The 27,998-nt window shown below is 37.1% G+C and overlaps 1 protein-coding gene across 2 annotated transcripts; it reads left to right on the top strand.

Moving 5' to 3' along the window:
* GARNL3 (GTPase activating Rap/RanGAP domain like 3) lies at nt 1–27,992 on the top strand. 2 transcript variants are annotated; one of them, XM_074556556.1, is made up of 29 exons: nt 1–212; nt 2,358–2,427; nt 3,726–3,800; nt 5,088–5,187; nt 5,644–5,762; nt 6,387–6,451; nt 7,053–7,116; nt 7,385–7,411; nt 7,808–7,883; nt 8,487–8,585; nt 9,144–9,247; nt 10,397–10,505; nt 11,836–11,881; nt 14,268–14,374; nt 15,192–15,313; nt 15,987–16,091; nt 16,827–16,901; nt 17,816–17,927; nt 18,675–18,773; nt 19,705–19,821; nt 20,504–20,676; nt 20,986–21,144; nt 22,986–23,052; nt 23,687–23,794; nt 24,182–24,300; nt 24,525–24,660; nt 25,682–25,891; nt 26,196–26,307; nt 27,075–27,992. In XM_074556556.1, exons 1-29 carry the CDS (start codon nt 157–159, stop codon nt 27,229–27,231), a joined length of 2,988 nt encoding a protein of 995 aa, XP_074412657.1. In that variant the 5' UTR covers nt 1–156; the 3' UTR covers nt 27,232–27,992. The 2 variants fall into 2 exon arrangements, with proteins under 2 accessions (XP_074412657.1, XP_074412656.1); XM_074556555.1 differs by lacking the exon at nt 1–212 and adding an exon at nt 292–673.
* The last annotated feature ends 6 nt before the right edge of the window (nt 27,993–27,998 follow it).

The raw sequence follows: 27,998 nt of genomic DNA, 5'->3' as shown, positions 1-27,998 counted from the left end.
GACGCGGCACATCAGTGGTTAGCGGGCCGAGGCGGATGCGCGGGGCCGTGCGCTGGGAGAGCGGGATGTGCGCGGGGAGCTCCCGGCGTCTCTCCCGCGCGGGACGGAGCCGCGGCAGCGACGCTGGAGGGACGAAGCCTCCGTCCGGCCGCCCGCATGGAGCTGAGCAGCGCGGAAGGGGCGTCCACCCGGTTCCTCGGCCTCACTCAGCGGTACCGGGGGCGGGGGCTCAGCTCGGGCGGGGCGGGGCGCGCTGCCGCCCGCCGATGGCGGAGGGCGAGGCGGTGCTTTGCTGCCGCGGGCCGGGAGCTGCAGGATCCGCCCCGGGCGAGCGGCGCCGGGCACTCCCGGGCGAGCGGTTCCGGTGGGGCGGCTGCCCTCGGGTTGGCGGAGGCGCAGCAGCCCCCGAGCTGCAGCCGTCTCCCTCGGGCTGCTGCCGGTGCTGCGGGCGGAGGTGGACGAGCGGCTGCGGAGTCGGCTTCGCAGCGTGTTCAGCGTTGTGAGCAGATAGCGCTGCGATATCGCTGGAATTACACGGCTGCTGACTGCGTTAGTGCTTGTGACTCTTTCTTAAATGAAAACAGGTGGACCGGTAATGACTAGTAAACACATAAATGACAAGGAGAATGGCAAGCCCGAGAAGCATGCAGGCTGTATCCTTCTGATCGCACAGGTGCGATCTGCAAACTCACCCCCTTCTGCCCCTACCCTCGCGACCCCCACGTAAAATGCTTTCCGGTGTCGAGCTTCTGAAAGACAAAACTAGTGATTTGGCACTAGGATCCAGAAAACGTTTATGTTTAGATCAGCAAATGTGTTTAATTTTGCTGCGTTGATCAACTTTCAGGACTGTTTTGTAGGAACAGTCCTCTCTCCTCTTCATTGTTGCTGTTCATTTATACAAGTGCACCTATGTTTCCAGAAAAATGGGAAAGGGAGGTGGAAGGTACCGTGTAGATGCTGTGCAAATGCATGTAAGCTGGTTAGTTATATTCATATGAATGAAGGTGCCTCTGTATTTAAATATTTTGCAATGTAAGTAAATTTTAAATGATTAAGCCCACATCATGTGAAGCACTGATAAACTAACCTGCTCGGTGCTGGCAGTTCATCCTAATAAGATGAAAACTACTCTAAAAGTGTCTTAACTGGAGCAGCCCTTTTTCTTATATAGATCAGGATTGAGGAAGGATGTAATTCAATGAAGAAAATTAATATGAACAGTTGATTTTAATCACAGTGTATTTTTTAAATTAGCAGATGTGATATGTTAGAGTCGAGTACAGATCTTGGTGGTAACCGAGAATGGAGAGCCAGAGAGGATTCCTTAGGGAGTATATGCGCTTAGGCAAATTGCATGATAATGTGAATCTTACCTGTACCTATGTTGAAGCCTAATTTTTATGAGGTTGTGTCTATAGCATTTATGCTGATGTGAGAGTCTGTTTTAATTACTAGATATGAAGCAGGTGAGGTGTGATATAAAGTAGTTAGGTTGAGAAGAGGCAGAGATTTGCTCTTGGGTATATTTCTGATTTTTAAAAGGTCTGCTAATGTGTTTGAAGTTTAGATATGGTTTAGGTGGTTAGAATTGGGACACAAATGACAATATTGATATTTAAGCAGTCTTGTTTTAATCATTAGTGCAGATATACTCGTGTTTTATGAATTATTGAGAGTGCTTTCAGAAAAATGCTTTTGATATGAGAGGGTGTGGTTTGTGGCAAGGCAGTCTGTCTTCACATTAGTGGAATGTAGTTTGTGAAGAGGTGGTAAGTAATGCGATACCGTGGTACGAGGTTGGTGCTGCGGATGGATTTTGCACTTTGCGTTCCAGGATTACTTTGGTTTGCTATCTTTGTCAAGATGGTGGAGGGAAATCTTTGAAATGCTGTTGTTTCCTCATGCTGCTTTTAAGTTAAAGTGCTGATTTCTTTTCTCATTGTGTGTGGGCTGAAAAAAGACTGAAAAAATCAGTAACAACCTAATAAATGTGGTCTTACTGAGTTGTACAGTGCAGTTGTCCTCTCTGAGGCTTTAAGTTTACTTTTCGAACGTGGTTATAAGCCACCACCTGCTTTGGAACTCTGATTGCGTCATGCCTTAGTATTTAATTTAATCCTAGCTTTTGCTTCCAGTCAGGACATGGGCATTTGCTTTGGGTGTAATGTGAAAGCCAGACTGCGATGGCTGCTAGAAATTGTGCATGCTGTAAGAAGTGTTCCATGCAGCAATGATTTTATGTTCTGTGAACCCTGTTCAGCAGAAATTATAATTTTTTTAATGGCAGGGTGTAGCATTGCTGGAAATGTAAGACTAGTTGACTTGTGTGCACTGATGAAGCGTTTCTATTCCAGCTCCGTCTCTGAAGATCTGGGTTGCAGACGTGGAGAGTTTAGCAGAAAGCATTACGGATCTGTGGAGCTTGTAAGTACACATAGCCTGTCCTTCAGTTTATCAGCTTATAATGCAGAGCTCTAATCCTTTTCTTTTCCAAGTAAAAGAGTTGGATCTAGTTTGGAAAATGTGCATTCTCAGCTAGATTTGAAAGTTATAAGCTAATATAAAGTGGCTTCTGAACAGATATATATCAGACCTGTGATGGGACATCTTTTTACTACCTTATTAATTAATTTTGCATTGTAACAGGAAAGGAAGCTTTATATAAATACTGTGTTTACCTCCAGATGGAAATTGAGCCTTTTTTCCTCTTAGAAACTGAAGATGGCAAAATATTAGGGTAGTATTTAATGAAGTACTAGCAATTACGTAAGCTATAAAGTGTGTGCATGCTTATGTGTGTACATACACATGTATGTAATTTTATATGTACATGACTCATAGTAGGGGGAGAGGGCTGAAAGCTAAATGACCTAGTCAGAATTAGGATTTTGAAAATGGTTCCCTAGAATCTGTCAGTTATTCTGCATTTTCTTGAAATTTAGAGATTATGTTGGCACTGCGTTTTTCTCATATATCAATTTCTTATGCATTGCGAAAATATGTCAGCGGTCATAATGAAATGACATGAATTTACTGTAGGATAACGGAAGTGGGGAGGAGTTAAGAAAATTATCTCCAGCTCTGTTACTATGGGATGAAATCACAGGTTTTCTACAAGCTATAGTTGTAATTTTAAAGTTAGTATATTTAGTAACGTGTGTGTAAATTGGGTGTAAAATGGTGGTCTAGTTGCTGGAAATTGTATTGTGGGAACACCAGGTTCCTTTCTCTTCTTTCCATATGTTCTACATAAAAGATGTGTGCTTTAATCCAAAAATACAAGTAATTGGTTTTCTGATAAGAGGCTCTTTCATTCCTAGTACTTAAAGTCTTTTGCTGGAAAATAAAAAATTATTTTTAATTATTAATTCACAGTAAGTTCCCATGAATGGTCTTGTTTCTTGGTTGTTTTTCTTAAAAATTCTGCTAGCATTTTATGAAAGTGTATCATTTTTGGAGTACAGATGTTTAAAGGTTCTTGTTGCCCTTTCAAATTTCTAAATGTTTCAAACTTAACTTTTCTTGCTTCGTGAAGCATCTGATTTGTCTCGGAGTTCTTACCGGGTCATTCAAAGTCTTTAGTCAAATTGGTAATAGCTAGACTGATCCCTTCTCTGTGGGGAGTCCTGATTCCTGGAACAAAAAGAAATGGTAGTAAGTTTTGATGGCTGCTGGTATGGCTATTTTTTGAAATAGAGCCTCTGTGTTAAACTCTCTTATAGCTTATATCTAGTGATGCTGATGGAGCCATTCAAAGAGCTGGACGGTTCCGTGTGGAAAATGGCTCCTCTGGTGAGGTAAGTGCCCAAAAATACTCAGAGAATGCTGAAGAAAATGATTCAGCTTCAGTTATTTTTCACTTACAAAAGATGCATTTGCAGTCATTTTCTATGGAAGAGGACTTCGAAAAATTCTTGCGTTTCGTTTTGGTAACTTTTTTGCTCACTCGATCGTGTTAGGAGAAAAATATCTCCGATTGACGCTTCCCAGTCTCTAGTTCATCTCTGTATCTATCCTGTCCTGTTGGTACTATGATGTTCAAGTGACCTCTGTGCTTTAAAGTTTGCTCCTTGGCTTGATGAGGTTTAGCTTCATTTTTTTGACCCTTAGCTGTCTTTTGCCAGCTGTGCTTATCTTTAAATAAGAGAGAAAGAGGTTGAGTGGAGCCTTGGAGAGTATTTCCCTTCATCTTTCTTGCTGCTAAACTCGCAGTGTGTCCTGCAGCTACTCCAGTGACAGTTAAGTTTCCACTTACCTTCATGTTTTATCTTCCTTTGCAAAACTTTCATCAAATCCCATCTTAATATTGGAAGAAAGAAGACCTCATATTCTAGAGATACTTGTAAGGCTTTGGTAAAGTGTGTATTGAACTAATAGTAACAGCGAACTGTTACTGATCATATGCTTCTATCAGCACTGGCTGCAGAGTTGAAAGCAAACTAACTATTCTGCATTGATTCTTTGGAGAGTTGTGTTTGGTCCTCTGTCTTTTTAGCTCAGTTTCATGCAGTTCAAAAGCTGATTAGCTCATATCATGGAAAGATTCATAGAGTGGGTAGTGGACGGCTGCATGGTCAATGAATGCAGAGAATGGCTTTTTCTTCGCATGTTAAGTCATGGTGGGAAAGTGCTTGAGGGACGCTTGGGAATTTACCTTAATTTATGAGAAACAGCACTGAAGAACTTCCAAAGCGTGCTTTGGTCAAGCAAGGAGACTTCTTTGGGGATTAATTTGGGAAGAACTGAGAAAATGAAAGCTGAAGGCATTAATTTATTTAAGTTTTAAAAATGTTTGTCTTCAAATTCCACATTGAAAGACCTTCTTTTCACTGACATTCTGACATTACCACTAAGAGTGGTACAGTAGGACAAGACTTACCTACTTACAGAGAAATTAGAAAAAAGGGTAAATGAGAGGTAGAAATTTTTATTTCAGCTACACACCAACTGACTTCGCAAAAATCCTTGCTTTTTAAGTAGCAGTGTACAGCTAAAATTTCACTCCTTATTTGCTTTTGCCTATATTTTGTCCCCTTTTTTTTTTACTTGATATTGCATGTAACAGTCTCCCAATTTGATTTCAGAATATGGACTATGCTCCGGGTACGTGGCACAGAACGGATGTGCATTTGGAAAACCCAGAGTATCATACAAGATGGTACTTGAAGTATTTTTTAGGGAAAGGTAAATATTTTTTTGCAGATGGATTGGAATGTGGACCAATGAAAATGTAATTTGCAAAAATGCTGTTGCTGTTTCTGTAGTTTTGAACTGTTACTATTTCAATATGAAAAAAGGTATGGTGTTCATTTAGTATTAAAACATTTTCTGTCCTGTACCTGAAACAAGTCCTTGCTTCATGTGTCTTTAACCTGAAAACAGAGGATGGGTATCTGTAAGGAGTGAAACCCTCGCTACCAAAAAGGGATGTTTTGAAATTCTTCATGGCTTTGAAAACTGTACCGGTCTCTTTGGGTGTTTTTTTTACATGGCTGTGTATGAGTATGCAGTTATTTATGCAGACAGTTATATACTTTTATGTATGAATGCATATGTTTACAGGTGTCTCTCTGATTCTACACGAGGGAATGGGTATGTCTTCCTTATGACTGATGGTGCTGTTTGTTTTCCTTCCAACAGTTCATCAAAATTATGTAGGTACAGATGCAGAGAAGAACCCTTTCTTTCTGTCTGTTGTACTGTCTGAGCAAAACAATCAGCGCATTCCTCAATACCATTCAATACTTTGGAGAAAAACAGTAAGAAACAAATACTTAACTGCCGTTCTGACTTTTGTTTGTTTTGGATATGTTTATCATATGCTTTTCCGACTTTCTTCAGAATTCCAGTATTTATTACATACTTTTATTTTGTATAACAAGAACATGCCATTCTACCATAGTAGATAACACTAAACATTATACTAAACTTTTTGACAGAAATCTGTAGTGTTAGTTATTTTCTAATTCTTCCAACAACTGTTTTTTTAAGAAATTATGCCTAAATTGTTCTTGGTTACATCCTATGATCGGTTTTAGGCACTGACTTTATACTGCTTTTAGGATTTTCTTGTACAATGGTAAGAAAGTAGGCATGTCTGATACTGGTTTCACTTTTTTTTCTACTTAATGTTCCATGAGATTCTTTTATCCAAGCAATTGTTTTAAAATTCTACTGTAGGCATTTATGGTTCACTTTTTTTTTTCTTTGCAGCACCCGTGACTTTTTTTTTTTTCTCTAAATCAGCAGTAAATACAGCTGAGTAAAATTACCTTGGTTTTCTTCCTTCTTTCTTAACTTAATTTTTTTATTAATAATCCTATTTGAATATGCAGAAAAAGTGGGTATGTCCTGTAATATATCCTAGCTTTTCTTGTTTACAGGGTACTCAGAAAATATGTCTCCCTTACAGTCCCACAAAAACATTATCAGTGAAATCTATATTAAGGTATGTATTTACAAATATGTGATCAGTTTAGATATTTGCCTGTATACCTTTTTCTGTAATTCAGAGTTTGCGTTCTGTGGCTTTTATGATAAATCTATAAAACATGTAAAAATGGTTTTGCAAGTCTTAATCATTGAAGGCAGCACTAAGTGGTTTTACAGCCTGTTCTTGACCAGACAAAAGGAAAAAGTGTGAATTTGATGCTGAACTTCTCATTTTTCATTTGACGTGCCTTGAATTATTTAAGAAAAGAGAGGAATAGAAAAAGAGAGACATACAATTGGTTATTGAGCCCTCCTAAAATGCTCGCCGTGATTCTGTGTAGAGCCGAAGTGAAGGGTGATGGAACAGAGCTCTGTGCTTTAGAAGGAAATAAATTTAAACCTCATCTCCTCACAGAATCTTACTAATTTCTGTCTTTGAAATAAAAAATAAGTTTAGGAAGTCTTGGAAGTTAGTATTTTGGGACAGAAATGGCAATCCCACAGAACATTCCATTTAACAGAGGCTCTCTGAGCTATTCATTTTGTAACCGCTGTAACTGCAATCAGTTGGTGGTTCACTTGCCCTTCTATAAAGCACTATTTTGTTTGCCTTTCAGTGCTATGAGTCTTGATAAATTTGAGAAGAGCCCAAGAGAAATTTTTCATCCTGAGATACAAAAGGTAGGAAGTGACTTTTTTTTGTTTGGTTCTTTTTCTTTGTTATTTTCTGGAAATCTAAGAAGTAATTAAGTATAGATACTACTGGTTTGTTTCTTCCAGTAGCAGATGATGATGATAATAATAATAATAATAATGTTGTAATACTACTTAAACTGTCTTTATTCATTGAACTGGCCATTTCAAATCAAAACTTATAAACACAAATAAAACCGTCATCCTTGTAGAATCTTTAATACAAGTGGGCTAAAGATACTGTTTTTGTTTACAGGATTTATTGGTTCTTGAAGAGCAAGAGGTAAGTATGAGCCTAACTACTTCTAGCTCACAGACCTGTCCAGTGAATACAGCTTTGTATTTTGATGGGCTTATGATGACTTTGAAATCAATTGCTCATTACAGTAAAAAAAAATTAATGTTTTTTTGAACATGACAGTAAAAAAAACTTTAAGCATGAACTTAATAATAATAGATCACCAATTTAAGTTAATAATTTTATGCTGTACTATCAAAATTTAAAGGTAAATTATTATGTATTAAGAGATGTTGCAAAGTGTATGTTCTAATTTGTAGGATGTATACAAAGATACATACATACGTGAAAACATACGTGAAAGTCCTTAGAGGAAATAAATTTTTATGTCCTCTGTTTGACTGTTTATCATATCATATAATATTTGGTTTTATTTCCCAGGGATCAGTGAATTTTAAATTTGGAGTCCTTTATGCTAAGGATGGTCAGCTTACAGATGATGAAATGTTCAGTAATGGTGAGTTTTTCACCTTCTCCTTAATTGTTTTGTTCATCTGAATTTAAAAAAAAAAAAAAAAAAGCAGCAAGATAGTGCCTACAGCGGGAAGCAGGGCGGGAGGCAATGGTTATATGAACAGTCCTTAAGTTTGGTTTCATGTGTTGGGTGAAAAATTGTTGCATAGGGCCTTCTATGTCTGTAAGAAGTTGCTGTAGGAGGCCTATTGTTACAGCTTGAAAGAGAGTGAAATCTCTCTTCTAGAAATAGACTGTGTGACGTGAACATTTAGAAAGAAGAGATATTTGAAGCAATCAACTCATTACCTCATGGCTTGTAGTTCTTTCACTCTTTTACAGCATGATCACATTCTCCTATGCGCTTGAACAGCATTGGTGCTAGCAAAAGAGGTCACTGTTTAATGTTATGTGATGATGCCTATTCTGCACGGTCAGGGTGCTGTTTCTGGAAAGGCAGTAGGCTTGGAGGACGTGAAAGGAAACTAACTCAGCTGAAACTGGAGTCCTGAAAGCAGGACCCATTTCCTCATTTTGGTCATTTTTGAGATATGTTCTATTACTATGGGTGCGCTTTTTTGGTAACATTTCTCCCTCCCACATGTAGAAACTGGAAGTGAAAGCTTTCAACGATTTTTGCATCTCTTGGGTGACACAATTACTTTGAAAGGCTGGTCAGGCTACAGAGGAGGACTGGACACTAAAAGTAAGAACTCATCTGAAGCAGTGAATGGGGGGTGGAGCTGCAGTCTAAATGTTTCTTCTTATTGTGTGTAGTGCATATTGTATATATCGTGGTTATGAAAAAATTCCAAAACGGGCTTCCTCGTATGTGTATTAAATGCTCTGCTTCACCAGAAGTAGAACTCGTTCACCAGCAGCAAGTCAGGTTAGTTTAAGTCACTGGTATGGAATGCAGTTATGACAGGTATTATCAAGGTGAACGGTTTCATTTTAAGTTGGAATGAGATGCCCAATAACCTGACATGTTACTTGCCTCATGGTAGAAGGACATTGTGGCTTGAAAACCGCTGTAATTTCAGGAGGGGAGGTGAAAGGTTTAATAGGTTTTAAGTGTGAATATGCAGTAAGGTTGCAAACTTGGTTTGGACTCACATGAAACATGTGGTGTGGGCATTTTCTAAAGTGGATCAGACAAAAAAGGGTAACTGAAGAAGATTGGGTAGAAAGACTTGAAATATCTTTTGATTTTCAGAAAACTTGGAGGTGATACTCCTCCTGAAAATGTTGCCTTCCCTTGCAGATGATACAACAGGAACCTGTTCCATCTATACAGTTTTTCAAGGGCATGAAATTATGTTCCATGTTTCAACCATGCTACCATATTCTAGAGAGAACAAGCAGCAGGTACACGGTTCTCTCTTTATTTCGCTATTTATTTGTTAAATCACAAACTCCAAAACTTGGTAAGAAATAAAGGACTTCTTGTCCATTAATGTTTGAGAGATGTAAGCCTTGAGACTTTTGCACCTTTTTTCCTCAATATCCTACCTGATCCTGAAGATTTCATTCTGTTTATTAGAAATAATGCATGCTATCATCTCCATTAAGGTACAAAAGATACTTGTGAAGATGATCTAAATTGCTTCACTGAGAAGTGATTAAGTGTGGTGTTCAGATGACTTGAAGAGCTTCACTGCTGTAATTATTACCTCAAAGACTTTAGGAAAACTGGAACTTAGCCTTGTGTGTGAATTGTAGGAATATTCACATGTGTAATGCATAACTCCTGCTTGAGTAGCAATTAGTGTCGCTTGAAAGAAATTCCCCTTGTGAGCATGTTAAGGTTGGTAACCTAAGAAGTGCTCTCACACTGCTGTGGATTAACTAGGTGGGTTCTTGTTCAAATGTGCTGTCATTCATTGCTCAGCCCTTTCTTTGTATTTATGATGAAAAAAATACTTTATGGGCACATGTGTTTACTATACATCATACATCCATAATGATTTACCTAAATTACTTACAAATTACTTGATTTATTATTTATTATGCATTCTTACATTTATTCTTATTATGCATTCTGACATATGGCAGTTTTCTTATGTTTTTTGCTTGGGCTGATGACAAGATCACAGAAGAAAATGGATCACAATATTTTTTTCAAAAGAATACTTCAGCACCAGAGTTTTTTTGTCCTTTTATTTCAAGCGATAGATTTGCTTTTTTTGGAATGCTAGAGTTTCCATGCCCAATTCATTAATATTAATTACGGAAACTATGAGTGCTTATCTAAACATATGCAATATCTATTCTTCTAGAACCTGCCTTGCTCTGTGCACCATGTCATTGCTAGGTTTACTTGCTTATAGTTAAGTAATGGTTTTATACTGTTCTCAGTCGTATTGACTGTAAGTTTTCTGTTTCCAGTTTAGGAATATTGTTCTACTGGTCTGTCGCAGAATTGCTAAGATAGTTACATATGTCTCGTAAGTCACTGTCTACCTCTTTTTTTCTGCCTCTTCTTTCTTTTCTTCCTTTTTTTCCTTTTTTTTTCAGGTAGAAAGGAAGCGACATATTGGAAATGACATTGTCACTATCATATTTCAGGAAGGTGAAGAGTCTTCTCCAGCATTCAAGCCATCCATGATTCGCTCTCATTTTACACGTATCTTTTTCCTGACATTTTCTAATGATTATTCTTTTTTTTAAGATCAATATTACTTTTAATTTTGCCCTGAATTCCCCCCTCTATGCTGTTTATGGAAGTGAAAATTATTTTACAAAGACAGTTGCATTCTTGCCTTCTTGACCTTCACCTTCTTAACTAGCAGTTTCCAAGTCTGCAGCATCAAACAATGTTTGTTAAATCCCTTAGAGGATAAGGTAAAAGCAAGAATGTGAGTTTTAAATACTTTTATTGAAAGCATTTATTTGTATCCTTTCACAAATCTAATTTTATACCTTTTCAGAAAATACAAATTTATAAATTAATTTCTCTTGTCTTTGTAAATTATTTTGGCATTAAATTTTGGCATTTTGCTCAATATTGCCTTTCAATGTTTAGATGCTGTTTATTTTAAATTTGTATTTTAGATCAGTATTTGTCAAAATTTTCAGTCTATTTACCATATATTCTCCAGTTTTTAACAGCTTATGTTTTCCAGATTTCTGGTTGAAAACATTTTGAAGACTATATGATTGCAGAAACCAGCGGCCAATATCTTGCAATTAACATGGGGTCACAATAGTAGTAATCTGTAGACCCCAATCTGGCGTGTGTTAGACTAGATGGAATGGAATGAGGAAAATGAATTAAAAGAAGAAAACACTAATTTCTGTCTGTGCTCTGTTGCTGAGTTTTAAAGCTTTAGACTTCCACACCTAGTTCTCAGGCAGATTAAATGTTCCTAGAACCGACTTGCTAGGGGTGAATGAAAATGAACAAAGTTTGAAAAAATAATAAAAATCTTTACATATCAAAGGAACCTAAATACTAAGAAGAATTGTTTACCACATCAATGTAACTCTACAATAGAGCATCAGCCTTAGTATAGCTTGCACTTTAAATCATTCTCTCATTTTTCCTATAATTCTGTTGGCTAAATTGATTCATTGGAATATTTTCTTCAGTGGAAGCTTTGGTATAAGCAAAGGTCAGTATCAGTACTGCTTTATCACTATCAGTACTGCTTTATCACTTAAAAGTATTTTTAATCACAAATATATCAAATACAAGTAAGACAAACTTCTGTAGTATGTCTTATGCTGTGTCTGTGTTAGTAGCTTGGTTTTTAAAACTGTTGATCAAGCAATAACATTTTGATATAGGACCCCTTTTATAAACAGTGAAATCTATATTGTCTAGAGTTGTTTATATATTTACATTGACTTGATTAATGTATTGTACCTTTATTAAATCTGCGCAAAAAGAAAAGTTTATTAAAATACATGTGAGCTTTATTAGAACTGGTTTAGCTTCCTTAACTGTATGGCAGATATTTTTGCTTTAGTGAGATATAATAAGCAGAATGATAGTTACAGGTAGGTGCTGATTGTAATAAATAATTTCACAACAAATAACTGATGGTTTAGAGAAAATGGGAAAACATTTTGGCAATGGGAGAATTTTCTGGCCTACAGACAGATCCGCCTGTCTGTATGCCAGGAAGCCAAATGTGCTTTAGAAACTGAAGGGCAATGTGGACCTGCATGTAGATGTCACTAAACTGGCTATAAGTAGCAGGTTTCTTGAAATCAGAAACATTAAATTCTGCAACAGGCATAAGCTAAGGAGACCCAAAACTGGTTTTTAGATGAAATATAAAAAATGATGAAAGATACACTTGGAACTTTCATACCTGGTGAGATCAATGACATAGTAAACTACGTGGAGGGTGACAGTTATTTAATGCATGTGATGCTGTGATAGCCATGGACTACAAGTCCTTACAAATCGCAGTTTGGCTGCAGCTGAGCAAAATAGTTCATTTTGGGGGATTTAATAGAGTACTCGTATAGTTGAACGTCACGTACTTAAAACCTGCCAGAATTTTACATATCGCTGTGTTTCTTCAGCATTTCATTAAATCTAACTCCAGACAAGAATGATACTTTAGTTTGTGTGTGGGAGTTTTTTTCCCCTGCCTCTTATTTACAGCTAAGGTTTCTTTGGGGTCATGTCTGTAATGCAGTTAAGCAAAGGAGTAGTTTTATTTTGCTACATGATCTTGTCAGCTTCCTCTTGCAAATTTATTTAAATTGATGTTCAAAACTTGTTCATGATTCCAAAGTGAAAATGCAGTCACTTCTTTCTTTTTCTTGTTGCTTTGAGACAGAAACCTGGGCATACATTCCTCATTACCCTTTAAGAAGTGATTGTTGTCCTGATTGTAAACTGATAGTCTGTAGATGGGTTAGCCATGGTAAAATGCTTTTTATATTGCTGTTTATGTGGGGAAGGAAATTAGTTGCAGTGCATAAGATAAATTTCTGTCTTGCATTAAGTAACTGGCAGCTTTTAGTAGATCAGTCCGTCTTAATTGCTTCATTCTGCCAGTCTTGACACATCTTGCCGTAGTACATGTTGCGTAGTATTTTTTCCTGTATGACAACCTTAAAACATTATATTTCAGCTTGCCCCATTATGTTTCCTTCTGTCATTTGATTATAGGCCTGAATAGAACTCGTTCTTTCTCTTACTTGTCTGTGTGTGAAGACAGTCTTCCAAGTGGTCAAAATTTCACTAAAAATGGATAGGGGATGCTCTAGGCTTTTGAGGCAAATTTTCCTTGTTTCAAATGCATTACCACTCTGAGGTCTGATGCTGAATTTCTGCTTAGAATGCCTTTATATTTTATGTCACTCAAGAAGTCTATTTTTTTAGTCAGTTCTGTTATGGCTTTCCCTGTTACAATTAATTCTGATGTAGTTAAGGAACATTTCCCACCTTTTGTAGTTATAAATGATTGCTTTTTTACCTGAACGTAATTAAATAGACGTAGGGCATCTATGAAACTGTGTCTCAAATATGTGTAACAAATATTAAGATGATCAATATTCATGCAAATGTAGTACTGCCTTTCAGACTATATGCAGTTCCTAAGATTTCAGGAAAAAAGACTGTATGAAGGCACTGTGATCCATTAGACTCAATATCAGTCAGTCACTGCTGGCTTTTGGTGAAAGTAAATTCTGTCTGGTTTCTAAAATAGCAGATACAGGTTGAATCTATAATTTTGCGACTGAACTTGCTGTGACCCGTGTCATCTGCGCATGCCACTTGGAAGACTTGTTGGCAAACTATCACTTGAAATAGCCAAGAATTATTACTTATCTTAAAGAAGCTATGCCCTGGTCAACAAATAGGCATGGGTTTGTATCTGCCATTCAATATTGCTATGCTGGATTCCTTATGGATCAAAATAACTTGGCAGGTCCAGCTGTCATGGAAGTTATTCTGACTCTGTCTTCCTCAGTGTAAAGGAATTTGCTGTTCCCAAGCTACAGATTCCTATGTTGTAAGCCATTGTTACTTTGGAAGCATAAAGTATTTCATGTGTGTGGTGAATGGATAGGGAAAGTGGAAGTCTGTAAGGAGAACGTATTTTGTACGTGAAGACCTGTTCTTTTACAGTGTTTTTGAATAAAGCTGTATTTTGCTAGTGCCACTAAAACTATTGCTGCGTGAGTAGAACTGCGAAGTTCTGTTCTAATTCTGTGTCCCTTCTATGTTCTAAGAAACATAACTTTGCTCTGCAGAGTAATTCCAAGTGAGCCTTTTTTGGTTATGCCCTTTGAAATTCTTATGTAAGACACCCAGAAAACAGTTTCCTTTTTTTTTTTTTCCTTTGGTTATGAATAGTGTCTATAAAAAAGGTAGAGTTTGAATGTGACTTTCCATATAGATAAAGATTTGTACTTTTAATAGGCTGAAAATATTTTCAGAAGAAAGCGTTCCTCTCTTTGGGCCTCCTCTTCCATCCCCACCTGTGTTTACAAATCACCAGGAGTTCAGGGATTTTGTGTTGGTGAAATGTAAGTCAGTTTTTCTTTTGCTAGAAACACTCTTTAAATAATTGTGCAAACAAATTAAAATTCATGGTGCTTAAAATGTATATGCATTTTCTTGTGTATTCTGCATATCTGTATCCAATTATTTTTTTTCATATCTGTAGCATAGTTGGGATGTCAGTTCCATCAAACTGTTACAGTTAGATTAAAAAAAAAATTCTCAGGCTACTAGACAGAGGCTGACTTTCACATTTGCAGAACGTGCAGCCATATTTAGCTTTGCATTTTTGTAAAGGGCTTGGGAGATTTGAAAGGATTTACAATACTGTTCATTATTTAGTAATAGAAGGTGTTAAGTTAGTAGCTCCGAAAACTTGAAAATAGCATCTCTTCTGAATATATTCTTAAAGGTGCTGAAGGACGCCTGTGCAGCGCTTTTTAATTCTGTAATCATTCAGTTCCAAATTTCATTGACCTGTATTGGCCCTTCTAAATCAGCAAGAAAGGAATTTTTCAAAATTGACCATGGTGATTACAATTAAATCTGGCAGGAGCTTGATGGCTCCTTTTGTGTATTTAAATTATTTAGTACTTAAGTTGATCGGTAGTTTGTCTTCATTTTTTTTATTAGTTAGGTATTTATTCTGATGCCTTGTGGAATTCTTCTATTACCAATTTTTCTCCTTTAACTGAAGGGAGAGTTATTCTTTAAAAAGGCAAAAAGAAGGCAATTCTAAATTAATAGGGACACAGCAGGTGTTTTGATACAGAGGCAAAGTAGAGTTGGTGGATATTGTTGAAGTTCATTTACATAATGTCTCTTTTTTCCATAATCATTTAGTAATAAATGGTGAAAAAGCCACCTTGGAAACACCAACATTTTCTCAGAAACGTCAGCGCACTCTAGACATGCTGATCCGCTCTTTATACCAAGACATGATGCCTGACCTACACAAGGGAAATGTAAGTCAGTAGCTTCTGCATCCCTCACATGTGCTGTCCTGTTCTAACTAGTAGCTTGAATGTTCTGTCACTTTAAAAGACTGTAGTCCTAATGAGCACTGAATTGCATATGACTAAGCTAAATACTGATTGTTGTATAACTTACTTTGCAGTTATATGAAAGCTGACAGACAGTCCTTTCTGGACATGACTCTTCACCAGGTGTGAGGGGAAGCATAAAAATGTCCTACTTGGTGTAAGCTTACCTGCAGCAAGGGAATAGGGAATTTAGATACTGTAAATACAGGCATTAGTCTCATCACCATAAAAATCTGCATTTCTTCTGTTATGTGTAAATTTAGGTGATTCTTAACCCTGGGTAGCTATGAGGTAACTTTATTTTGGATAATGAAGACTTAAGGCGATTCTTAACTAACTAAAAATAAGTTCTGTACTTCTAAAACTAACAAGGTGCTATTTTTTTGACCAGTGTTTATTTCTTTTATCTATATAGATCTGCTTAAACTTTTCTTTTTCATATGTTCATGTCACATATTCATGTGGTGTGATTGTACAGAACATGACAGTGATAAATTGTGACAAGCTGTCAGGTAAAGCACTGAAGGATTGGAAGAGTTGCAGTTTCTCTTCCCCGAGAAGCTGTGCAGTTAGAAAGAAACATTTTCTATTTTAGAATATGCTTAATAGAAGATCCTTCAGTGATGTGTTACCAGAGTCCCCAAAATCAACACGGAAAAAAGAGGAAGCTCGACAAGCAGAGTTTGTTCGGCTTGGTCAGGTAGGATCACTGTAGAAGGTATGCAGCTATGTTTACAAAGACTGTGTCACTCTTTTTGTTAAACTTTGATTACCTTGCAGTTATGTCGGGATTTAATGCAGTTTTCTGTGACCAGAAATAGTTTTGTAGTATTGCATTATTATAAGTTACACTAAAATAAAACATGAATAGAAGTATTTATCTGTAACGCCTGAGGTATACATGTAGAAATATTTATATCGTACATGCGTTAAATGAAGGTTGTAAAAATCGTACCTTAGGGGGATGCCGGGCAGTATATGTAGACAGACATTTATATAGTTAGCCTTAGTGTTAGGAAGTTTTGCAAATCAAAGGTGAGTTTGTATAATTGACAAGAGGATCCTCTATCTGGCTACTTATAATAAAGTAAACTGTGTAGATGGTTAGATTCTGCAGTTTGAGGTGGAGGTTTTTCTCTGTTACTACGTTTGACTCTTCTTTTCTGGGTTGCCATTTAGAAAGCAAGTAAACAAAAACAAACAAACAAAAAAGCCCTAACCAAGAAACAGCCAAGGTATGTTTTGGCTAAGATACCTAATAACCATTTGACATTGTTGAAGATGCAGAATTCTGCTTCTTTTTTCATTACTTAAAATGGCATAGGAATTCCAAACTGGAATTACTTTCTAGTCCTAAATTGTCCTTTTAATATAGTCTTTACTTTGGGTATTGCTGACAAAACCTCAGTTTAAATAAAACATCTGTTTGTATTAGGCATTGAAATTGAAAACCACTGTGAAAGGGGATACCACAGCTAACTTGGCAACCACAAGCTTTTGTAAAAAGGAGGTGAGTGAAACTGTCAGAGAAGTTATGGAACATTAAACGTGATGTAGTATGGTATATATTTATTTACTTCTGTAATTAGATGCTGCAGCAGAAAAGAGGAAAGGTACAGTGTCAAACTCATTCTGCAGTCACTATTAGATTAATAAAGAATGAGCCTGGGGGCAGAAGCACTTCCCAAAAGTTAAAGCAAGTGTGGACATTTTTACACCTGAGAAAATTCAATGAAGACGATATCTTCCATATGCAATCATCTTTTATTTTAATTTCAGCACTTTTGAAACAAGATTCAGTTGTGTTTTCATTTCCTTTTATTTAGTTTGGATTTGGTTTGAAGTCATTAGGGAGTGAAATATGCCAGCTGCCCTCTTCTGCATGTGTTTTATATACAGAAGCTTCAGAAGTGCTTCTAGAATTTCAGAGATTCAACTAATATATAAATTGGGAGAGGAGGGGCAGGCTCTGGGAGGTAAGTACGGAGAACACGGGATGGAAGAACAATTTGGCAGAAAGGCGGAAACTGTACCATGTGCTAGTCGCTAAACATCACAAAATGAACCATAAAATATAAGCAAACTGCGTATGTGTAGTGGTACATACATTTTAAATATATAGGTTTGGGATTTTTAAATGAAAAAAAATTATTTTGTGATGGTTGCGCTGAGTTTCAGCTGCATGTGTTTTAATTCTAGCGTTACAGGGATATGTCTTACTAGTCTCCAAACCAGAATTGATGCAGGAAGTCCTCTGCCAGAAATTATTTCAGTTTTGATATTTCTAATTCCAGCAATATACTGTTTGGAAATGTATCCTGCCAAAAGCATTTACGTGTTATTGCCATTGTCCATCACATTCTGTGTCTGTATGATCTGTATTTTTTAGTGTACTTAATATGTATCCCTTATGTTACTTCATAGCCTTGGGAATCTCAGTCTTTCTGCAGTAATTTTCCTCATGAGGTTGTCTGTGCAGATTCTTGGGGCCAGTCCTTGCTGGTTTCTACAGATGCTGGCATCTTGTTAATAGATGGTTAGTAAATGATCTAGTGTTTTTGTGTCAATTTTTATGTATCTGACCATTTTCTTGAAAAATATGTGTTCATAAACTCGATTCAGGTGTTAGTAAGTCTTTATGTAGGGGGATAGTTACTATTCCAAGTAAATCTATTACATTTATGTAACCCAGTTGCAAAAATTCATTCTGCAGTAGAATCAAGCCATATTGGCGAGCTAGGGTTAATGCAGATTTCTGAATGTGTTCTTATTTCAGATGTTGTTTTCTTGACCATCTGAAAAGCTGTAGGAGGTTGCATCCAGGTTCAAGAGGTGTCTAAATGGCTTGTCTGGTTTTCTTAGCCCTTGGTAATAGTGAGCATGAAGCCAAGGGCTTATGTGACAATGATATCCTACTTCTTCCCTTAGCATTGCTATTGCTACTCTGATCCCTTGTAATCCTCTGTGTGCTACATAAGGCCAGCGGGACTGAGGGAATGAAGTTAGTGCTTGGTCATAATTCTCAAACTTGCCAAAGCAATGTCACTTTTAGATTTCAGTCGCTTTATCTGATTCATGACAATAATAAAACTCTCCTGTGAGGAAGTATTGGCTATGATGCTGTGGCACATGTACGTGCTTTGTGCCGTTCTTTTTGGGTTTTTTTCTCTTCATTTTTGTAAGGAAAAAAACCCAAGACTTCAATTAGAAGAAAGAAATGGTTCAGAACCAGCATCTAGTAAGTTTTAGTAGGGTTTTCAATACATATGTCTTTCTCTTTTAGATGGTCAACCGTCAGTGCAAGTATTTGATAAAACTCTCCAAATAAAGCAGATGAATGTGTTGGAAGCTCTGGATCTTTTGATTGCCCGAACAGACAAAGGTAGGAGAGGTCCCTGTTCTTACATTCTTGCCTGACTCCGGGTATTGCCGGATATGTATGTCTCATGACAATTTTGTCTCATTCAAAAGGCTTAAATGTGCGCTTTTTTAGTGAGGTGGTTTTTATCCAATAAAGGAGTAGTCTGTGATTGAGTTTCATAAAGGGAACATACACAAAGCAAGATCAGGATCTTTATGTATAACTCAGGAAAGCATTACAGATATGGTTGGTTTATTATTTTTTACCCTGTTATGTCTGTTTCCCCAGTATTTGCTGAAGTTCTGCTTGCCCAAGCTTTGGGTAAAACATGGTTCCTTCTGTCTCACTGGGAGTTGCCCAGTTTGGTTGCATCTGGTGAAATTCACCCTGACATCTTACAGAACTAGCTCAAACTACGTGAGAGCCATTTGCAGTTCTCTCAAAACACCTGGAGAATGGGTGACATTTCTGAGGATCTGGCAAGTGTAGCTATATCAAAAATCAGTTTGTGAAATTTCTGGAGAAAACCCTTCTGTATCCTGAAGGGTTCAAACTCTGTTGAGGATCCAGTTATCAGGTGCTCGCCTGGATGGTTCCAGCTCCTAAAGTTAACCCTTTTACTCTTGCCCTGTAGTTTATATCTATTGTATTTTAGTTATTTTGCAAGATTTTATGAATTTGCAAAATATATATTGTGCATTTCACTCTTTGGAACCTCTCAGATCGTTCTTTGGTGCAGCACCACCTCATGGGACACTTGGCTGCTGTCCTGAAGGGGTTGATTACTACAATTGTAAATCCTAGAGAGTTTGTAAGTCTTCTGTCCCCAGAGAGGTATCATGCTTTGTTTACTTTTGCTCCGTTTGTTAGGTGCTGCTTCTCATTGGAAGTATGAATTTCAAACTACCATGTTCTTTTTTTAACTGTTTTCCTGGTTCTCTCCATATGGCAGGGAAAGACTCTCGTATCCTTGTCTTCAGACTCAGTGCTGTCCAAAAAGATATAGAGACTAAAAAAATCATAAGAAGCAAATATGACTGCAGAGAAAATAAACTGGAGAGAACAAAAGGTGATATTATTATCCTTATCCTGTATTAAAAACATCCACTGTGCTTTGATGCTGGTAGCTGCCAGGGACTTGTTAGCTCTTTTTAGGCAGGTGTAGGTGTTCACTTTTAGGTTTTTTCTCTGGACAAGTCAATTCAACCTTTGCTAAGCTTATATTTGAAAATAACTCTAGTACAGTCCAGCATGGCATTTTTGAATGTTGTTAAAAAGCCACGTTACATGGAAATTGCTAATGATGAAAAGCTTTAGGGAAAAATAAGATTTCAGGGTTGGGAGATATGAGAAGTATTTTGTGAGGATGTTATATTGAAATAAAGCACACTTTAAGCTGGACTGGCACACTGACAGATCCCCTATTAAACAATAGTGCTTAGATTAGTCTGGGTGTTGCCCATTATTTTTGTGGAAATCAATGTTTCCTGGTCTTCAGAAGTATGCTGCTTTGAAAAGCTGGAAGGTGCAGCATAGTGACAATCCGTGTGCTTCAGATTAAAAGCAGGTTTCAGAAGGGTGATAGGCTTTTGTCTTTTCCTAGAAGTCAATGTAATCCTATTGAGGAGTTTTTAATTCTGTGTTGCCATGTCATCCCTCAGAGCCCTGTTGTACTAGTCATCATACAAATGCAAACCAAAAAATCAGACCCTGTCCCAGCCACTTAAGAGTCTAGACCATTATTTCCTCAGGCTGCCATTTGTATGCCATTAATACTCACCATGGAAGCGAACTGAGGATTGTTGCAGCTATTCGGAACAAACTACTTCTCGTCACAAAGAAATATAATTCGGACAACTCTTCAATCAGCACCTCTCTGCTATCATCTCCTGAATCTCCAGTAGAGCAGTTCCAGTACATCCGGGTATGTGTAATCTAGTTACTAATTATCTTAACACACTGAGCAGCACTCAGCTAGTATAGGGGGTTCAGGGAAGGCAGAGTGTGCATTATCATCTTCCTGAACCCACAGACTAATAAAAGTAAGAAGCCATATGGTGGAAATCAGTTGTATATATGCTAAATAAAACTTGCAGATTTTTTCAAGAATTTTTTCTGCTTGTTCTTTGTTATGCTTCTGTGCTTAGAAAACATCCCTTTAAAATGATGGCGTACCTGCAACACCCACACTAGGAACTTGAAAAAGAGTGTAATTCTATTGTTTACGTTATAGGAAATATGCCTTTCTGACCCTCCAGTGGTTATGACCCTGGTGGATGGACCTACTGGAGACAGTGACAATATGATCTGTGTAGCATATCGGCATCAGTTTGATTTAATCAATGAGAGTACAGGGGAGTCCTATAGATTGCATCATGTTGAAACAAACAGGGTAAGTTTTCATCAGTTGAAACCTTTTTTGCAGACCCTGACTGAGCATAATTTGTTGCAGACTCAGTGCGTGCTGTGCTGATCTCCTAGGAGGGTAAGAAGCTCATGTGTGCTACTTTTTGCTTTAGGACACTCTGAGGTATTTATTCCTTTTGGGATACATCATGATAATTCCCAAGAGAGGTAGTTATAAGATATGACATTGGGAAAAAGCCTGTGTTGTTGGAATGTTGTTGTCAAAAGTTATTTTCTCCTTCTTAGCCAGTAGTTAGCTTTTTGCTTTATTTTTGTGGTATCAGTATTTTATTGTTTAAAAAATTGCTTCAAAATAACTTCAGTGGTTGACCACCAGTATCTTGTTCAGATTTGCCTATTTGCATGTAGCTAAAATGTTTACATATTGTTTATCATTCTATTTAAGAAACTGCTGCCCAGTCAACTAATAACTGAATATCTATCTGTCTGGGACATAGGGAGAGGATTCAGGTAATGTCTTTGTTTTCAGAAAAAAGTTCCCGTATAGTTTCTAAATAGAGATGTGGACATGTAGCTTTAGACCCAATTAAAAACAAAAAAAAAAAAGATTTTGCACAGGTAATCTGTTGTTGTTAACGAGATAAGGGACTACTTTTTTCATTTTATGGTTCTTGATAAGTTGTTTTCTTTTTAAATCGTCTCTATTTTTATTCGGATCTGGTGAAGAAGAGGTGCCCCTGGCATGGCTGATCAAGTATAAAAAAACTTCTCCACAGCACTGGGAATCAATCTTAATCTGGATGAGGAGGAACTAGAAGTAAAGAATGGGGATGGAGAAGTACATCACCATCCACCACTCCGATTTCTTTTCTGCACCAGAATCCTTATTTCCTTTAGGAAGACAAATAAAGCAGACAATTAATATGAGCTGAGCTAGGGATTTTTATGATGTTGAAATGGGTTGCCTGCTTATTTCTCTGGACAACAGAGCAACAGTGGCTTCCAGTCACTACAAAAGACGGGTTAAAATGCATTTGGTATGCATGCATAAACTTTCAGGTTTTCTTAACAGTTCTTGACCTGCACAGTAATCCTAAATGAAGGAAAGTCAAAGAACTGCTGTTCATGGAATCAGGTCTCTCAGCCGTCTCCCTGTCCAAGCAGTATATATGGTTTGGGAAGCATTTGTCTTAATGTAACCTTATGCGTTTCACTAATAAGATCTCATTTCCTGAACAGATATCCCACTTTTTGTGGCTGTTGTCGTTTGTTTTTAATCTAAATGTAAAAGACAAAACCAAAGTTTAATTAAGAGAATTTATGTAGCCTAATCTATGTAAAAAATACTGTGGTTTAAGCAACGTTGCTTTTCAGTTTGTAAATTCAGACTGTTCAGTAATCCTTAGGTACATCCCTGTTGACCTCTGTAAAATGTTAGTGGTTTTGAATTTTATCTGATCTTTTTGCTAGTCATGATGTGCATTTGAAGATCACTTTTTGAAAAGAATTGTTATCTTTAACGTACCACGTTGATTCACAGCTTTTTGAAATCATCCTATTTCCCAAACTTTATATTGCTAAACAAGTTAGGTTTTTATTGCTTTACAGTGTGGTATGGTTATGAATGTTCGGTACTGTGCAGAACCAAATACAAAGGAAACTAATTTTCATCTTGAGAACATCCTGAAAATTACATCACAAAAGAAGCTATTTTTATAAATTTATTTATTTATTTCTCCTTTTTTTTCCCTTTTACCTGTAGCTGTGCACTTCCCCAACTGATTGTATTGCTTGTTAGTCACAACCCAGTTGTAATATCCACAGTATCCTCTGCCTGTTTGTTTATCTTTTCCGTTATCCTTGCAGGTTAACTTTGTTGCGGCTATTGATGTATATGAAGATGGTGAAGCTGGTCTACTGTTGTGCTATAACTGTAAGTGTTTAGGGAAGGCCAGAAATGGTAATAGCTCAGTCTACATATGTAGATCTTCTTTCATTGGAGTGTAGGTCTGTATCTGAAAATAAATTTTAGTGTTTCATTGAAAATTTGTCAAAATACATTCTTTGGAACTTAAACACATATTGGAGAAATTACAAATGCAAGTATTTTAGTCATACTAGCTGTTTTATACATGTGCAAGTTATATGATTAATGAAATCTTGGTGTCTGTAATAACCCATGTGCATAACAGTCTTCAAAGAATGTGAATTACATGAACATATGGCTATTTGAAGGGCAGAGAGATACAATTCTGCGGACACTGCTTTCTGAAGTTTTCTTGCCTGTTTCTGTATCTTTAGACAAATTAGGGACCTGGTAACTGTTGAAACAGCAATACTTTGTGAAGCATGACAACTTATTAAAACATAGGTCTTTTATTTTGGTCTTTCCAGTGTGTTCACAGAGAAAGCAACTTTTGCTTAGCTGTTTGGCTATAGAGGGATTTTTACATGAATGTTTGATTGTGTGAATAATGTCCACCCTTATGCAAAATCTCCCTATAAAATGAGGGGTGGTTGCTTAGAGTGTAAAGTGATGGATGCTCCTTTTTTCTGTTTTGCTGCAGATGTTTGTCAGTACAGAAAGGTATATCCTTTCAGTGGACATTCTCCACTTGTCCAGCCATCAGCTTATGACTTCCACTTCAGCTGGAATCAAGTTCCTTATGCTGTTGGTAAGAAAATTTCTCTTTTTAGTAGATGATTTTTTGCTACTATTTTTGCCTGCACTTGGCTCTGGTGGAATTCCAGTGTTCTGAGAATAAGCACGTTACATTCATGATGCCACTTGACTTAAGTTTCTGATAATTTTGAAAAGTGGAGCCTTGGTACCAAGTTCATCCTTTGTTGAACTTTTTCCCCTTTCTTTTTTGTGTTTCTCCTTTTCCATTCCCTCTATATTCTGCCAGGCATGAAGAGTGAAATTTTTTTCAGTATGTTAGACAACACTTTTCATAAGAAAGGAACTTGCCAGAGGAGGTCAAGAACAGTTTTTGTAGGGCATCCAAGAAACTTTTGCGTTAACCATTTTTCCTTGCCAAATAACTTCTATTTCATTGCAGTCTGTGCTTTCCCTTATGTTCTTGCCTTCACTACTGATTCCATTGAGATCCGATTAGTGGTGAATGGGAACTTAGTCCACACAGCAGTTGTGCCTGAGCTTCAACTTGTAGCATCAAGGGTAAGACAGAAAAATATTGTTTGACTATTTCTGTGATGTGTTAGGATCTAATTAACATAAAAAGTTGCTGCCGCTAAAAGCGTAACAAACAAAACCGAAATACATGCTTACTTTATCTGCAGTAATTGTTCATCTGTCTGCTCCTAGTTTATCAAGGACAAAGAGAATCAGAAGATGATTAAGAAAGTCTCACTGTTCTAATGATGGGTTATTTGTCATTTCAGTCGGATATTTATTTTAAAGCAACTGCTGCAGTGAGTGGATCATGTGACAGCAGTTCTAAGGATATGAGTTCAAAGAGTTCTCCTCAAACACCGACAGCTTACGAAAAGCCAGAATTACCTCTTCCTTCTCTAGAAGGTAATGTGATCTCTGATGATCATTCCAACCTTGGTGCGGCTGGTCTTAAGTAAAGATGGTAAAAAAATGTGAGTTCCTACCTGAAAGTGTGGAGGAGAAGATATTTTCTATTTTCCACACATATAAAGCACTTGGCTGAGCTTTTGCCTGTAGTATCCTTTCTGAATACATGGTAGCACTGTTCTGAAGAAATAAATTCTGTAGGAAGGGAAGAATTAAATCTCAGTATCTTGATGACTCTTTCACAATGTGATCACAAGTCATAATGCAAAAAGGGGCATAAAATTGTGTGAGAAAGCTTGACATTTCACATACGCTATTCCTTTCGTTAAAGAAAAGCAGAATAACCACTCAATGGCTGAAACTCTTTTGCAAAACAAAAGTAAGAAGTCTTGAAAAGATTTGCACAGACAATTTAGTGTAACACGATATATGAGCGGTCAGTCTATAGTGTAACAATAAAGGAGAAACAAGGGAGTATCAGCTAAATAATGTAAGATATGTGTACACTTTTCTCCCTTAAATCTGCTGCTTTACTGTTAGCAGATAGGAAAAGAAGGTAATCACAATTTTTTTGTTTGGTGATAAGTTTGGGAGTTTGTTTTTCTTCTAGGAGTTAAGAAAACATGGTGTTTTGTGTTACTTAAGAGGAGGAGTCATAATTTAAATTGCTTGGGATCCAGGCTCCAATGTGTTTGCAGTGCACACGGGAAATACTTCACAGAGTGCAGTGTAATAGTCGGAGTACCAGCCACAGGTCATATAAATTCATTTCCTGATTCCGCTCCTGAGTCATCGTGTTGCCAAGAGTCAATTTTCTTCTTCTCTCTAAGTCAAATTGCTTGTATTTCTTCCTTCTCCTACCTTATTTGTATTGAAAGATCTCTAGAGCAAGAAGATTTTTGTCACTTCAGTGCTCAGCTCAACAAGTATAGCTTGTCTTTATAACTTTTCATTTGGAATTATTAAGACCTGATTCTGTTGTGCAAGTGTAATGCTCTTTTTTCTTTCTGTGTTTCAGGTGAAGTTCCATGCAAAAACCTGTACAAAATACCTCTGAGCAATCTGGTTGGGCGAAGCATTGAACGACCTCTGAAGTCACCTTTGGCTCCCAAGGTCATCACTACTACACCATCGAGTGGCATTACCTCTCTTCCAGTTTTGCACTCACTACCGTTATCTCGTATGGAAATTAAAGAAATTGCAACCAGAACACGTAAAGAATTGCTGGGTAAACTCTCCTCATTCCTCAGTGTTACATATCAGTTGCCAAACATATACTTTCTAATCTTTGCACCATCACAGGTAGGTTTGTAACATGCAGGTAGTATTCATAAATTATTAAAATAAAAAAAGGAAACGGTGAGGAAGCACTATTTGCAAATAGTATAGCCATTGTCTGATCGTGTATAAGATGACATATTTTAAGTTAGGTAGAAATTGTTAGTAATGGAAACCAGCAACGGATACCTTAACCTTTTCATGAGTACTTTGTTTTATGTTGAAAGTATTAAGTCTTTTATTCCTTTATTGAGGTCTCTTGGATGAGCCTATACCCAAGACAGAAAGTGCACAGAAGCTGAAAAAGGTTTCTCGAAGACAGTCAGACCCTAAGCAGGGAGCTGTAAGATCAACTAGTAGTGACAGGTAAATATACTTTAGAAAAGAGCCTAAGTTAGGCTATAAATATTTTTAGAGTTGATTGCTCATGCTTATCTCAGTTGGCATGAGGCTGACTGAAACCTTTGTATATCCATGTGCATTTCATGCTAATGTGTTTGTTAGAGTATCTGAATACCATAAGTACTGAAGCAGTTACACTTTTTTGCTAAAGACATGTTCTTGATAATAATAATGATAATAACGCAAGACAAGACTAAGTGGCATTTTGTGGGACCTGCTGCAGCTGAACCTGTTATAAAAATTTGGACTACTGCAGCTGCACTGTGCAGACTCTTGTTTTCTTTGTATGCTCTTGTGTTGCTATTTTCAGAATACATTCTGTGAAAAAGTACTGCAGCACTTGTCTGTTCGTCACTCTCCCAAATTTGCTCTGAACCAGGGCACCCCCAATGCCATAATCTTGTTTTCATTGTTTCCATAACCTATGTTTGCCTAGAGTACTGGCAGAATACAGAATACTGGCAAGATACAGGAGACTGACAACAAAACAAAAAATCTCTCGCAGTGTAAAATTATGTTTGATATATTTTCCTACTTGGAAATTGTTTGGGTGAGGGGCTTCATTAATAGTGCCTTTTGATCATTTTGAGTAGAGTAAAACAGGAGGAAACTTAGTTGTAATGGTCTGTGTCCGTCTTCAGGATAACTCAGTTGGATCTAGAAGTAGCCATTGTTCCTTCCTGCCCTGACCTCTGTATTTTTTTTAGTAACTTTTGTCTTCCTCTTTGCAGGATAATCTCAAGCTCATTTGAAGGCTACTCTGAAAGACGTCATCTTTCCACTAGTTCAGATCCTGATACTTCAGCAAACAGGGAGGAGAACTCACCATCTAGCTATCCATTTCAGCTGATTTCTTTATATGATGAAGACATCATTGACTTAAAATGAAGACACTTTTAATACCTTTCTTCCTTACTTCACATTTTCTTACAGCTCTGTAAGCTCTATGGCAATGTCACAAACACTGCTTCTGGTAGTAAAATGTGGCTGGAAGTACTGGTGATAAATCCTTATGGAATCCATGTTCTGGTTAGCACAGCCTGATTTGGCAATGCTTTTATCTTTGACATAGGTATGTTCTCTCAGTTAATGAAGCATTATTTTTCATGGCATTCTAACAGTAGGTAATCAGTGGGAGATTTAGGCTGAAACTGAAGTAAACAAAAAGAATTACTTGTTCTAAGCTTCTTATAATTTGACTTACCTAAATGACATGCAGCAAAGTTAATTGCTGTTATTACTATCATGAGTTGTTTTACAACAGTGTATGTCATGTTGGAAGAGGAATTTTGTAACACAGATCACTACTTCTGGTTTTTCAGTCTTTGAAAAACAAAACAATAACAACAACAAAAAAAAGGCTTGCAGGCAAGGTCATTTCAAACATTGGAGTCAGTCCCTAAATTGATGCATCTGTGGTATGTTCACTGAAGAATCAGGTGAGATATGAAGATGGTGTTTCCTTGGCTCATTGTTTAGAGAAACTTGAAAACTCCTTTGGCATAAAAAATCCCTGAGCAGAGAACCTTTCTATAAGACACAAACTTGCAGAATATTTCTCGAAAATTTGAAACAAAAAAAAAACCCTAAAAAACCCACGAACACACAAAAAATGCGGAAACAAAACCTTAGGTCCATCTACTGGAAAACTCTTA

Source organism: Zonotrichia albicollis, chromosome 21 (genome assembly GCF_047830755.1).
Source record: "Zonotrichia albicollis isolate bZonAlb1 chromosome 21, bZonAlb1.hap1, whole genome shotgun sequence".
Lineage (NCBI taxonomy): Eukaryota > Metazoa > Chordata > Aves > Passeriformes > Passerellidae > Zonotrichia > Zonotrichia albicollis.
The sequence above is the reverse complement of the archived record's forward strand: the minus strand, read 5'-3'. Positions and strand labels throughout refer to the sequence as shown.

Coding starts and splice junctions, on each gene's coding strand:
- GARNL3 (XM_074556556.1), top strand. CDS start 157: ATGGAGCTGAGCAGCGCGGAAGGGGCGTCCACCCGGTTCCTCGGCCTC. Junction 6,452..7,052: donor TCAGTGAAATCTATATTAAG/GTATGTATTTAC, acceptor TTTGCCTTTCAG/TGCTATGAGTCTTGATAAAT. Junction 7,884..8,486: donor TGATGAAATGTTCAGTAATG/GTGAGTTTTTCA, acceptor TCCCACATGTAG/AAACTGGAAGTGAAAGCTTT.